General features: G+C 39.4%; 1 protein-coding gene across 1 annotated transcript; it reads left to right on the top strand.

Annotated features, from left to right (window-relative positions):
* Window positions 1–8185: 8185 nt before the first annotated feature.
* Window positions 8186–11509, top strand: LOC105382061 (formylglycine-generating enzyme). Its single transcript, XM_011551885.3, has 4 exons — window positions 8186–8844; window positions 9252–9423; window positions 9709–9868; window positions 11345–11509. The coding sequence occupies exons 1-4, from the start codon at window positions 8280–8282 to the stop codon at window positions 11492–11494; spliced, it is 1047 nt and encodes a 348-aa protein (XP_011550187.3). The 5' UTR covers window positions 8186–8279; the 3' UTR covers window positions 11495–11509.
* The last annotated feature ends 3221 nt before the right edge of the window (window positions 11510–14730 follow it).

Here is a 14730-nt window from a genome sequence, read left to right as displayed (position 1 = left end):
TGTGAATAATATTGCTGTGCTTAATTTGTGTATATACGAATGGCTTTTTGATTGTGTGATTAACTTAATTATTAGGAAATAGATCTAAGGTTTTGTTTTTCAATAAATTGTAATTTGTTTTATTGCTGTTTCACTTCTGATTCTAATATCAGATGTGGGATAACAATTCACGCTCCACGTGTTGATTTTGAGGTTAATTCAAAGCAACAAAAAGCCATTCAATCATGCCTCGACGCTCGCGCAGCAGATCACGCCACAAATCGCGAAGCAAGACCCGAAGCCATCGTAGGCATAGGCATAGGTCCCGAACTCCATCCATACCTCGATCTCAGGGTGGAGATAACTCGACAAAACAAACTTTAGAGTCCATTCTTTCACGACTTAATAACCTCGAAGAAACTAGTGCGCGTGCTACTCCAAACCATTCGATAAATGAAACGGATCCTTCTACGTCCGCGTCTGCGCAGGCCATTGCTACCGCTTTGTCCGCTTTACAGCCACTAAGAACTCAGAGCTATTACGTGTCCAACTTTGATCCTTCTATCCACAATATCGACGTGTGGTTCGCGGAGGTAGACCGCGCGAAGGCAGCTAACAATTGGAATGATAGTGAGTGTTTATCCCGCGTTGCGCCTTGTTTAAAAGGGGATGCAAAGCCTTGGTTAGATGAGTGGGTGTCGAGTGACAGGTCTTGGACTAACTTTAAGGTGGAATTCAAATCACTTTGTCCGCAAAGATTAGATTTAGCAAATATACTCTGGGATGTCATGTGTACCACGTCAGATGGGTATCGAACGTACGCCGAATATGCTAGGCGTTCATTGTTGCGGTTACGGATCGTGAAGGGGCTTAGTGATGAACTAATGGTTCAAATTATTATCCGGGGCATAATGGACCCCCAAATAAAAGCAGCCGCCTCGAATGCTAATTTAATGCCCGATTCCATAGTGTCGTTTTTGTCAACTTACGTGAAACCACAGCACAATGTGAACACAAATCGTAATCAACAACATTTAAAACGAGGATTATCGAATAACTCGACGACTAAATGTTTTCGATGCGGTCTGCTGGGTCATAAGGGTTATAATTGCGACAAAAAACCTAGGAAGTTCACCCCATCTGCGAATAAAGCGCCTCCCAATACAACCTCGCGTACAAACACTGGTCCTCCTTCCTGTACATTTTGTAAAAAGCTGGGTCATACTGAAGACAACTGTTTCGCCAAAAACCGTTCGGAGTCACGCAACCAACGGAATGTCAACCTATGTAGGGAACGCCAGGTAGCTTCAGGAAATAACGACATAACGTCAGCTGTAGTCCAAGGCATTCCAATCGACGTACTCATTGATAGTGGGGCTCTAAACATTTCTTTGATCTCGGAAGACGTACTGAAATACTTTTCTTGCTCCGAAAAACCCGTCCATTGTACGCTTAAGGGAATCAGTGATAAATTAATAACAGCTACGCGGTCTGTAACATTAAACATTGAATTCAAAGATATTACTATCGAAGCGGATCTTGTGGTAGTGCCCGCATCGTGCATGAGTACTCCGATTGTTATAGGTACGGATGTTTTGAACAGGGACGGCATAGTTTACGTACGGACAAAACATGATCAGTTCCTTACGCGTTCCACCGAGAGCCCCGTAAAAGTTAATGCGGTTCATGCGGAAAAACGTCGCGAAATAAATACGCCCTTACTCGAAAGCGATCTCGATGCATTGAAGGCTGTAATAGACGAATACAAAGTTTTCTTTATTTCGGGAACGGCTACTACTACTGTTAAGACCGGAAGTATGAGTATTAAGCTAACTAGTGATACGCCTGTAGTTTACCATCCATACAAGCTTTCATACCATGAGAAGTTGAAGGTCCGGGAAATCGTGTGCGATTTGAAGGAGAAGGGTATTATTAGGGAATCTCAATCTCAATACGCAAGCCCTATACTTCTTGTAAAGAAAAAAGACGGAACCGATCGCATGTGCGTCGATTATCGCGCTCTAAACAGGATTACGGTTAAAGATAGATATCCGCTCCCTCTTATCGATGATCACATAGATCGGTTAGGGAATTTCGAGCTTTTTACTGGGCTAGATATGGCTACTGGGTTTCTACAAATACCGATGGAGGAAGAGTCGATTTCTAAAACTGCTTTTGTGACCCCCGAGGGACATTTTGAGTATTTAAAAATGCCCTATGGCTTATCAAATTCCCCTATTGTGTATCAACGCATTATCAACAACACTTTGCGCAAATTCATTGATTCCGGGAATGTTTTAGTGTATGTTGATGACGTGCTAATAATGAGTATGACCGTGGCGGAGGGACTAGAGCTTTTACGAGACGTCCTGAAAACATTGACAGAGGCAGGATTTTCGATTAATCTAAGTAAATGTTTCTTCCTAACTAAAGAGATTGAATACCTGGGGAGAGTTGTCAGTAGAGGTCAGGTTAGGCCGAGTCCGCGAAAAGTTGAAGCTCTAGTCAACTCACCCGTCCCACAAAACGTGAAACAAGTTCGACAGTTCCTGGGTCTAGCCGGATACTTCCGACGGTACATCAAAGACTATTCATCAAAGACTGCATGTATCGCTCGCTTGACGAAGAAAGGGGTTAAGTTTGATTGGGGCCCGGAACAAGAAAAAGTTAGACAAGAACTAATTACGTGTCTGACAAGCGAGCCCATACTTGCAATCTTTGATCGCACTTTAGCAACTGAGCTGCACACGGATGCGAGCAGTGCAGGATATGGCGCGGTACTTATACAGGTTGATAAGGAAGGAAAAAAACGGGTAGTTGCCTATTTTAGTAAAGTGACCCAAGGCGCTGAGAGCAGATACCATTCGTACGAGCTCGAGACTTTAGCAGTAGTCAAAGCCCTTCAGAATTTTCGCCACTATCTGGTCGGAATTCCTTTCAAAATAATCACGGACTGCAATGCCCTGAAGTCGACAGAACGTAAGAAGGATCTGCTCCCGCGTGTTGCTCGTTGGTGGATTTACTTACAAGATTTCGATTTCACAATCGAATATAGAAAAGGCACCATGATGCCCCATGCGGACTACTTAAGCCGAAATCCACCAACGACCAACCAGGTTCACAATATAGAGAAGCCACGAAACTGGGCCCAAATTGCTCAGTCTGCTGACGAGGAAACCATAGGTTTAATAGAGAAACTAAGAGATGGCAACTTGGATCCCAGACAATATGTTTGTCAAAATGACATCCTCTATTACCGGTACACACCTGTAGGTGAAGATGCACGGTTGTTGTGTTATATTCCCAAGGGGCATAGGTTGAGTCTCTTGAGAATATTCCACGATGAACACGAGCATATTGGGGTTGAAAAAACTATTGATCTGATACTAAAGCACTTTTGGTTCCCTGGTTTGCGCCAATTTGTTACAAAATATGTAAGCCATTGTCTCACATGTATATCAAGAAAAAGAGTCCCAAGGGCACCACACCAACCACTAACCTCATGGGACAAGCCTGATTCCCCATTTAATACTGTTCACGCTGATGTGTTAGGTCCATTACCACAATCAAATGGTTACAAATTTGTATTTGTATTGGTAGATGCTTTTACAAAATTTTGTTTACTGTATGCAATGTATAAACAAGATGTAACTGAGCTTAAACGAGTGTTCAATGATGTTATCTCACTCTTTGGAGTCCCAAAACTTCTTATAACTGACCGCGGGCGCATGTTTGAATCGTCCCAATTCGTAACTGTGATAACTGAGCTTGGCTGTGATATTCACTACATCACGCCTGAGATGCACCAGTCAAACGGTCAGGCCGAGAGGTACATTCGTACCGTTCTTAATATGATTAGAATAGAAACAAGCCAAAACAATTCCACATGGTCCAATGTTTTGTGGAAACTTCAGCTTGTTTTTAATATCACCAAGCAAAAAACCACTCAAGTATCACCGCTTAACCTACTAATTGGATCTGAAGGAACTACACCCGTGATTAGGTCCCTAGTTCGTGATGTGGCCGTGGAACGGTCACAACCTAACCGCGAAGCCCTCCGAGAAATGTGCAGGACTCGAGCTAATGAACTTTTGAAGAGGAATCAGGAGCGCCAGGACGCGTATGTCAATCGGGACCGTCGTCCACCACGGGTATACAAAATTAATGATTTGGTATTTGTAATCAAGTTTTCGCAGTCAACAGGAAAGCTTGACCCAGGCATGCGAGGCCCGTATAAAGTAACGAAGGTGCTGCCCAGCGATCGATACGAGCTGAAGCTGTTGAGTGGGGGCTATGGAAAGACCACGCAAGCTGCGGCAGAATACATGGTGCCGTGGCGTGGAGAGTGGTGCCCCGATACGTGCGCAGCATTCTTTGCGAGTGAGTATGAACAGTGAGCATTGTGTAAACTGCGGGATATACGTGCTCTGATCTAGCCTACTGCGGCACACTTTTGTCTATTGCTAAATGCGGCACGCTTTTGCCTAGTGCGAACTGCGGGACGTATCTACGCATATTATTATTTTTGAATAAGCTAACGGACTGCGGGACGATTTGCCTTATTAAAATGAGAAAATCACAGATTGTTAGAAAGTATTAATTACGGGGGAAACACTGAAGATTTACAATTTTGTTTATTTAAACGCGTGTTGATGTGTTGATGGACGTACGTGATGGTGATGTTTGCTAAAAGATGAATGAGTTGAGTTACAGATTAGTGTGAAAGAGTGAAAGAGGGCCTTGAAAGTTGAAGGCAGTGACGGTTATAGAAGGGTAATAGTTAACACTTAAAAATGCAAATTCTAATACTAAGTTGTTTTCAGATGATGCTAACGAGGGTGACAATGCGGGGCCACCACTTCAACCTGATGACAACTCTTCAGCTCCAGCAGGGCCATCATCGCGATCCGATGATTGCTCTTCGGCTCAAGCAGGGCATCCTCCGCGACCTGATGACAGCCCTTCGGCCCCAGCAGGGCCGCCACTACGACCTGATGACGGCTCTTCGGCTCAAGCAAGACATAAAACTCCCGAGGACGGGATAGCGTCAGGATAGGCCGTATAAGTGTAGGGAGTAGAATTTTTGTTAACGCTGTCCACCCTTTACGCGCTCGCCTATATAAACGCCCCGCGCCAGACGCTCGGGCTTACTTTTCGGCGGCTCTCGGTGCGTGCGGTACTCTTGGAGTGCATAACGGGTTGGCAGCGGTTCGGTATCGTTATTTTTTATTTTACTTACTTTTATTTTCATATCTTACTGTGTGAATAATATTGCTGTGCTTAATTTGTGTATATACGAATGGCTTTTTGATTGTGTGATTAACTTAATTATTAGGAAATAGATCTAAGGTTTTGTTTTTCAATAAATTGTAATTTGTTTTATTGCTGTTTCACTTCTGATTCTAATAATATCTTTTCATGTTTGTGTTAATCATATACGAGTACAATAATTTTAGTGTAAATATACGAATGTTGATGTTATTGTAGATGTTACTAAATTTAGCCACAAGAACGGATACTTATTCATTTTAGTTGATCAAAAGGATAGGATATACAATAATTTTCATATCCCGAGAGTTTATTGATTTTGCGTTTTGACATCTATGAGATATATTTAGTATATTGCAGATATTGCAACAGTGATGCTTCTGAGATTATAAAAGTGCCGATACCAGCGGGTGTGCTCGAGCTCGTTAAGCAGTTCTTGAATATAGGGCGTCGAGGTTGCAAGCTCCGCACAACTTTTGAAAGTCTGCGCACTTTTCTAAACTACTTGCCTACAACTTGTTTTTCAATGAATATAAAATGTGTATCAGAATGCTAAGCTTCTTTCAGCACTTGCTTTTAGGTTTATTATATTAGAACACCTTTTCATCTGCGAGTACCATGCGATATTCGGTCGGTTCAATTTACCGTTTTTACTGCTGTATGGAGAATATAGTTGAATATTCTCAATCATCTTGACTTTAGTTTTACGCAGCACAATAAAACCAAGTCATTTGGAGTATGAGCCGTCTATCGTCTGGTTATTGAAATAGCAAGCCATGGCTTTTATGAGAACATAAATATCTAGCATTGAGCCCCATTATTTCTTAGATGAAAACGCGTTACAAATTTATACGAAGTAGGTTTTTTATGTCGTGGGTTTATTCGGCATTACACAAATCATTCGATTGAACAAAAAAAATACCTCGATTCAACAATTATAGTTGTAGTATACAAGGTAGCTCTGGCGAGATCGAGTCGCTTCTCAATCAAGACATTCAGGTTCGAATCAGTTCGATAGTGCTCTTTGGGATATGACTGTACGCTGTACAGTGACAAGGGCCGTGACCGAAGATCATCAATATTAAGTAGTGGAGGCCAAGTCCATTCACACGTGCATGCAACATATTGACCATAGATATATTATATAACTTGAATGTAGATTATGGGAACAAAATAATTGGAAACTATTTTCTTAGGTGACGAATAAAGCCTAATAAAATTCATGTTTGCATCTCTATCGCTTGGTATTGTTTTATACAGGGTTATTGGTAAGTAGACCAGATCATTTCAGGAGGTGATAGAGGAAAGCATTTCCAGTCGATTGAACCCAATAATGCATTATCCAAAACTTAACCATTTCTAAGATATTTAATATTTAAGTTTTTTTTTTAATTTTTGCCTAAATTTTATATTTAAAACCGAAAATAAAAAAACTAGCAACATTTCAATATTTTTTTTGGTGGTTTTGCATAAGTAACACCTTAATAAACTAATTAAAATAATCAAATGTGCATTATTTTACTTAAATTAGACATAATACCTCAAAATAGTTGATCATTTTGAAAAAATATTCTAAAACGCAAAAACAAATAAATTAAATTAAAATAGAATTTCATATAAAAAAAATTGTGCACTTCAGTTTAAAAACATGGTTTAAAACATATTTTAATAAGTTTATTAAGGTGTTACTTATGCATAACAATAAAAAAAAAATGGAATGAGGCTAGTTTTTTTTATTTTCGGTTTTAAGCATAAAATTTTGGCAAAAGATTAAAAAAACCTTAAATATTAAATATCTTAGAAATGGTTAATTTTGGATAATAATAATAATAATAATATAATAATAATAAAATAAATATGTGGGGACATCTCACACACGGCCATCCGACCCCAAGCTAGGCAGAACCTGTGTTATGGGTGTCGGACAGCTGATATATCTACACAAATACATAGATAGATAGATACTAAATATAATTATGAACACCCAAGACCCAATAATGCATTATTGGGTTCAATCGATTGGAAATGCCTTCCTCTATCACCTCCTGAAAGGATCTGGTCTACTTACCAATAACCCTGTATATATTTAGGAAAACATATTACACAAAAGCTTTTAAGGGTATTATAAATTAAAAAAGATTACTTCCTTTATCCATATTAAATTAACCAAATAACATTTGCATCAAACCTTCTGTCTTTGCAACCCGTATTAAGACCTTTTGTCCCAAGTATAGGATCGTCCGATAAGCGTTTTTCGAACACGAGGTTTGGAGTTGTGTCGAAGTTGGACCGCCTTGCAGCTGCTGCTCTCTGGCAGTTGGCGGGACGTGCCACAGAGCAGCGAGTGGGCTTGTTGGCTGTTTAGTTTCAGACTGATCACGATGTTGTAAGCTACGCTCTACGTGGATTAGTGCTGAAGTTTCTTGTCTGCGGACTGTTGGGTTAGCCGCTTTGTTTCGTACGAAATCGCGGACTTTCCAATTTGAACAAAACACTTTCGTGTTAGTAAGTAGTAAGTACTTAAGTTATTTACTCTAGCTTAGCTAAAACACTTGGCTATTTATCTAAGTTTTGTTTTTCTTAATTGCCGTCGTCTTTTTCACCAGTTATGGCAACTATCAGAACTTAGCGCTGCATAATATTATTATAATGTTGCTAGGAAAATGAATTGCTCCTAAACCTCTTACAGCAAATATTAATTTATTAGATCCAATTAATAATATATTATTATCGTTCATACGAGTGACTCAGCATAGTCGATGTTGAATACAAATGTTATCAACAATACCTGATCGTGATTAGCGGCACTATCGACGTGTTAACACCTATCTCAGTGTAATCATGACTGACAATAATATACTATCTAAGGAAGTTTATAGATTATACAATATGAAGTAAATCATTTTCCAATACCACTGACCCACATGGTGTTAAAAAAAAAAGTACTTATCAAAGATAATAATAATTACGTCTCACAATCGGATTAAAATGTAATTTCGTATTAGTCGCACCTCATTAGTCTAAGTTACAAAATGTATTTTCATATTTTTAATATACTTTTACTGTTTCAAATATCACAGTTCGTGATAGCTGATGGGGATTGTGGGTGTGGAGTAGGTCGCGAACATGGCGGTGATAAAAGTGTTTTATCCTCAATGATAGATGAAGAATCCTGCTCACTAGCTAAGGAGGATGTAGACAAAGAGAATGAAGACCAGAAGACTGAAGAAAAGGAGACTAGTGTGACCAAACCCGGCTTAGAACGAATGATACTGGTCCCAGCCGGGGAGTACCAACTGGGAACCGACGACGTCCTCATAGAAGCGGACAACGAGGGCCCAATGAGATTTGTTCAACTGGAAAGTTTCTATTTAGACAAATATGAAGTTTCGAACAAAGATTTCAGTGAGTTTGTGGAGGCGACCGGCTACAAGTCCGACGCGGAGACGTTTGGGGATAGTTTTGTGTTCACGTTGTTTCTGAACGGTACGTTCAAGGAGCAGCTGCGGGACTTCCGCGTGGCGGCCGTGCCCTGGTGGTACAAGGTGGACGGCGCCAGCTGGAAGAACCCTGATGGACCCGACTCTGATATTGAAGGTTTGTATATATTTTATTCATTTATGCTGAAAACCTTTGCCAATTTAATAAAAATAAAGCTTTTAAGTGTGTTACACTACTAACCCGTTTCAATATTGCTAAGTATGTCGTATTGTTTACATAACCCATCAGTCAGGATAATTTTACAAACATCTACTCGAATAAACTGGATAGTGTAACTAAAATAACAATATGTAATAGTTAACTACTCTCAATATCAATTTTTGTATGAACTTGTATAAGTAGGTACCTAATACACTCACGAGCAATGAATATGTTCCACCTGCCATTGTCGTTCCATATTTCACTGTATTTTTTCATTGCCCGTTATATAGTGTAGGTACATTACCGACCAATCTAAGCTAGGTCTTTTACCTATCACTATGTAATGTGTCCATCCCTTACAGACAAGATGGACTACCCGGCGTCCCACATGTCGTGGAACGACGCGAAGGCGTACTGCACGTGGCGGGACGCCCGCCTGCCCACCGAGGCGGAGTGGGAGGCCGCCTGCCGCGGCGGCCGGCGTGGGACCACCTACCCGTGGGGCGACAAGCTGCTGCCGGATAGGAAGCATATGTATGTTTTAATTTGTGACTGTAACTTAGTTCTTGCCAATAATCCACTGCTGGGTATAGCTTGTTTCAAGCTTTCAAGGAGCTCAACTTTGTGTTCGGCTTTCCTCATCAAATCACTACCGATGGCTTGTCTAAAATCATCGATGCAGCGGGCTGGAGGGCCTATAGAACGATCAAATTACCATTCATATTCTAGGATCTACATTCTATATAGTCTCTCTGTTATAGAGCAAATGATTTATCATTATTGTCACAATAATACCTACCTACACGTTCATACTTCCAGGTCGAACATATTCCAAGGCTCGTTCCCGAGCTACAACTCGGCGAAGGACGGCTACATCGGCACGTGCCCCGTGGATGAGTTCCCGCCCAACGACCTCGGCTTCCACAACCTCATCGGCAACGTGTGGGAGTGGACCGAGGACAAGTGGGACGATGAAGTCGTAAGTTTACTTAAGCTGAGTTGAAGAAAGGAGCTTTAAGATAATATCGGCCTTTCTGTCCGTATACTGTCAATACAAGGCAGCAATACAGGGTGTTGCAAAAAGTGTATACTAAGCCGAAAGGGGGTAACTCAGGGGGTCATTCTGAGCGACTTTTGTTCTACAAGTTTTGAAAATTCACGAAAAAAATCCTTTCCGATAGAAATTTCGGTGGCGTGACGTGGTGATGTGACTTTTTACTATGGAGAACGAACTTTTATTTTTGCGAATTTCGGAAACTCGAAGGATAAAAGTTGTTCAGAATGACCACCTCAGTTGCTCCCTTTCCTTAGTATACCCTTTTTGCAACACCCTGTGTATTTCTACCTTACTTTGACAGTATACGGACAGAAAGACACCGACTTAGCTTTAATGCCGACATTTGCTTACTGCCAGTTTCTATCCCTCGATTTATCCATAACTGGTAGTTACTTTCATACGATTTTGACAGATTGTTACTTTTGATGGTATGTCAAAATCCTATGAAAGTAACTACCAGTAATGGATAGATAGAGTTTAGAAACTGGCAGTTAAAGTTCGTTTCTGAAACTCGGCATTATAATAACTATAGTAGGTATGTTATTTTGAGAATAAGCAAATAAACGCTTATTTGACTTTCGTGTAGGTAGATTAATTTCCGCTCAGGATTATCCAGTATATTTTTCTTCTGTAAGTTATGTATTTATTTTACGAAAGGAATATTAAATTGTTGAGTATGTTTGTGTGGGTTGGCAAGTTATTTATATGTATAAAATGTTTGCGGATACATAAATATCTTCCTGTCCATATCTAATTACCTACTGCATCATCGATCGGTAGCGGTCATGAGCTCAGATGAGTTCGGACTTCTGCGTGCCAATTTAAAAAATGGCAACCATTTTGAATATGGAAATGCATTTTACGCCGCCCACCCATAAAGTCGAATTTTGATTTGACACATGACAATGCAAAATTTTATAATTTGAGTATGGAAGTAATAAGTACGGTGGCCTGCGCCTAAAAGTATACAGGCGGAGTTTTTAAGATAGCGATCTCAAGCTCACATGCTGCTCAAGCACATCCATATAAACACCACTGCTACACATCACACACAACACATCCCTGGATTTATAACAGATGTAGCTGGTCCCTTCATCATCAGGGATCGCTATTTTAAAAACTACGAATTATTATTTCCATGTTTATACCATAATTTTGCCTTTAGACTTTAGAATCACTTCCATAACGTAATGATAACCATTTGCCTGAGACGTTTGGCCACCTATAGCGAACTTGTTTTGACAACGATTTTCAAATCCTACTAGTATACAATTTGACACTAATTACTCATAGAACAACACGGACTCGGGTGTACCCTCATATTCATACTCAATGCTAATTACTACATAAATGCTACTCCGTATTGACTTAACCATAACCCCTTTGTTTCTCTCCCAGCCCACTAAGCGCGTGAAGAAGGGCGGCTCGTACCTGTGCCACAGCACGTACTGCCTGCGGTACCGCTGCTCGGCGCGCTACCAGAACACGGAGGACAGCTCCGCCGGCAACCTCGGCTTCCGCTGCGCCAAGTCCACAGAACAACAATAAATACATAATCTCTTACCCAATGTGTTTTTTTTGCTTCCTTGAGGCCTTACCGTCAAAACATAGATACATGCTAAACTCTGACAGCGTTGGATGCCTTATAAATTTATGTATCAAATTTAGATTTAAACACAAATTAAACAAGGTTTTTTTTTAAGACTGAAGAAAATAAAATTGTTCTGTGGCACAATCCTCTACCGGGCTTTCATTGGATAATAAGGACCATTTTTCAATGAACTCCAACAATGAACTTGATTTAGATTTAAACCCACGGCCTTGAGCATCGGAAGCATTTTTTTTACCTCACCACAACCTTGAAATTATTTAAAAAAAAAACTCTTAAATCCCATAATCATAACAACAGACAGAATGAGTCCACCCATCGATCTTCATTTGGCTTATAAGATAAATAAACTGATAAGTAATTTATTATTGTCCGTAATGCATTGAATTTTCAAAGTCATTGTTTTAAAATATTACCTTAGTACTTCCATGTTTCTTATCATCTTATCACGCATGATAAGTAGGTAAATCGAATCTATTTGTGTCCATTTATACTTTTGAATAAGATTTAGGAAGTAAAAAAATCACGCAAAAATATTCCGTGAAAAGAAAAAAGAACTTGCAACTTCTTTTAATTTATTAAAAAAAAAAAAAAAAAAAACACGCACTCACGCCTTGTACTAATGTACTCCCTTGCGGGGTAGGCAGAGGTGCATTGCTGCACCCACTTTTCGCCAGAGAGTGTTATGATAGTCCCAATGTAATAGGGGGCGGGCCTACCCGAGAACAAATATCTGTGTTTAAACAAATATCTGCCCCAGCCGGGAATCGAACCCGGGACCAGGCTCAGTAGTCAGGGTCACTAACCACTACGCCATTCGGTTGTTGCGTTGTTGTTGCCATTAATTTATTATACCTTTTTTCACGAGGAAAGACAGCTGATACAAACAAAAACTTCCCTTATTCGAATGTAATAAGGGTCCTGACAGATGTCTTTCCTCGTGAAACAAGGTATAATGAATATGAATAAAATCTAAGTACCTAGTTTACAGATAGTTTTATAAAATCAATCTATCTATACCGATATTCTTATAAAATTACCATACATTTAATAGTGTCAGAACTCAGATGGTACCTACCCATTGGACCCAGGGCTCTTCATCCCTTGTTACCACCCCCGCTGCCTCGTCACTTCCTGGAAGCGCTACAAAAGACGACGGGGACGCTAAAGGTTACACAGCACATAGTTATGTCTGTTACAGATACATTTTAGCTTTTATTGTTTTCTTTGTTTGCTATCATTAGAAATAATGTTATATGTTTTAGTTCGTGCTTAGCTAGACAGATATATACTGTAAAGGCTTTATTCATCTATGAAAAGACAACCAGAAGCAAACCTATAAGACAAATTATAAAAAGGGGTTTCGATAAAACACTACCTTTTTAACAAATTTATAAATATTAAATAAAAAGCACAGTGGTGTGACGACACGCCGGCAAAGAGCCAACGAGTGCCGATCTCAGTGATAAAATAAAAATATAGTGCAAAACTATGTGGCACTCAGCTAAATTGTAATTGAAATTTTTATGACTTGAACTTTTGATGGCATAAAGTCTTAAGTTTCTTTGAGTCTAATTTATAAGACGTCCACCTGCTAGACCGGAGTGAAGTTCGCTCATTAAAACTTTAAAAGTATAACCTATTTGAGAAATTACTTCACATTAATGTTATAAATAGGTAGAGCAATGGTGCCTGCTTCTTCGTTTTCCTCGAAAGGGGGAAGTTGTTGGAGACTGGACTCGAGCAAATAAGGAGATAACGACACATAAACGCGACATCAAACTTTTTACGTTCCCAGTTTAATACTTCTCGCGATAAACTTTAATTTAAGATAGTGAATCGTTTGATTAACTTCTTGGCCGTCCGCTCCGGGAATGAGAGTAAATGGGCACGCCGTTTTAAAGTTTTTTTATTTATTAATTAATTTAATTTGATTTAAAATAGATCGCTAGGTATATTGTTAAATTACAATCTTCCGCTGTATATACTTACTCAAAATCTATTTAAGTATACTTACTACTTTCCATACCAGGGTGAAAGCTCCTAATAAAAACAGATGACACCAAAAATGATATCAATATAGCAATGCTACTAGGAGAAGATATGTAAGTAAAACTATATAATGTTTTGTGTTTATGTAATCTTAAACTCAATTTTATAAATCTTGCTGTGAAACCTGTGTATGTGTTGTGTTAAGTAAATAAATGACTTATATATCTATAATATAATATTTTAAACCATCGTCACTTATAAAGTTCAAATAGAATATCTAAGAATTTCGGTCTCCCTTCAAACTGGGAATCAAAGTTTCTTTAATTAAACAGAGTAGGCAAGGCAGTTTCTTTTCCTTGCGTCACTAATCACAAAAGTTCAACTGTATTTTCCAAATGATTTAGTAGAATCGTCCCTTTCTGCTAATTTGCATAAAGTTTGGAATGACTTCCTGATAGGGCCCGCTGACAAATAGGAGACGTTGACTTGTAACTAGTTCAATGTAATTATTTGAAAATAAGGAGCGCTGTTTGACTTCAGTTCATAATAAAATGATCCACACCAGTTCATAGGAAGTAGTCCCGGGTTCGATCCCACGGCACGGAAATGATCCAAACATGTCGAAATATACATTTGTACCCTTATGGAAATCTACACATTTTGAGTCTAGGTGAATATTTGGATATAATATAGTGCATTCATTCGAAAAGTCGGTTTGGTTTGTACATAACTTATCATGTGAGTGTCCATAAAAAAGCGTATAAAAGTCATGACATGAGCTTATTGTTATAGATGTACATAAATGTATGTAATAACAATAGCGCCTCCAGGCGACACACGAACGCGTGAAGTTAATATATTATTATCTGGGTCCTCCATCTGAAGGGACAGGTAATTACTAAGGCAGATAAATTATTCGGACTTCATCGGGTGATTCCACGCACACATCCATAACCCAAATCCCTACCTAATAGGATCGGTTTCCGATTCGTACCTTCGAAGCCGTCTCAAAGGAAATACTCGAAAAAGTATTATGTGAAATGTACCCTTTTATTCGTAAATTATTTCTTACCCAGATACCTTATTCTGTCACGGGTTCGACTGTATACAGTGCGGGATACATTGAGCGTGACACCTCTAACTTTTTACAGACCTTATTTAGTGTACCGTAAAGGTTAAACTT

The sequence above is a fragment of the Plutella xylostella genome, chromosome 22, assembly GCF_932276165.1.
Source record: "Plutella xylostella chromosome 22, ilPluXylo3.1, whole genome shotgun sequence".
NCBI lineage: Eukaryota > Metazoa > Arthropoda > Insecta > Lepidoptera > Plutellidae > Plutella > Plutella xylostella.
This window is presented reverse-complemented; position numbering and strand designations above follow the sequence as displayed.

What these genes read in the sequence shown, in the direction of transcription:
- LOC105382061 (XM_011551885.3), top strand. Translation starts at nt 8,280, where the DNA reads ATGTATTTTCATATTTTTAATATACTTTTACTGTTTCAAATATCACAG. An exon ending in ACCCGACTCTGATATTGAAG is followed by an intron (nt 8,845 to 9,251) that starts GTTTGTATATAT and finishes CATCCCTTACAG; the next exon opens with ACAAGATGGACTACCCGGCG. An exon ending in CTGCCGGATAGGAAGCATAT is followed by an intron (nt 9,424 to 9,708) that starts GTATGTTTTAAT and finishes TCATACTTCCAG; the next exon opens with GTCGAACATATTCCAAGGCT.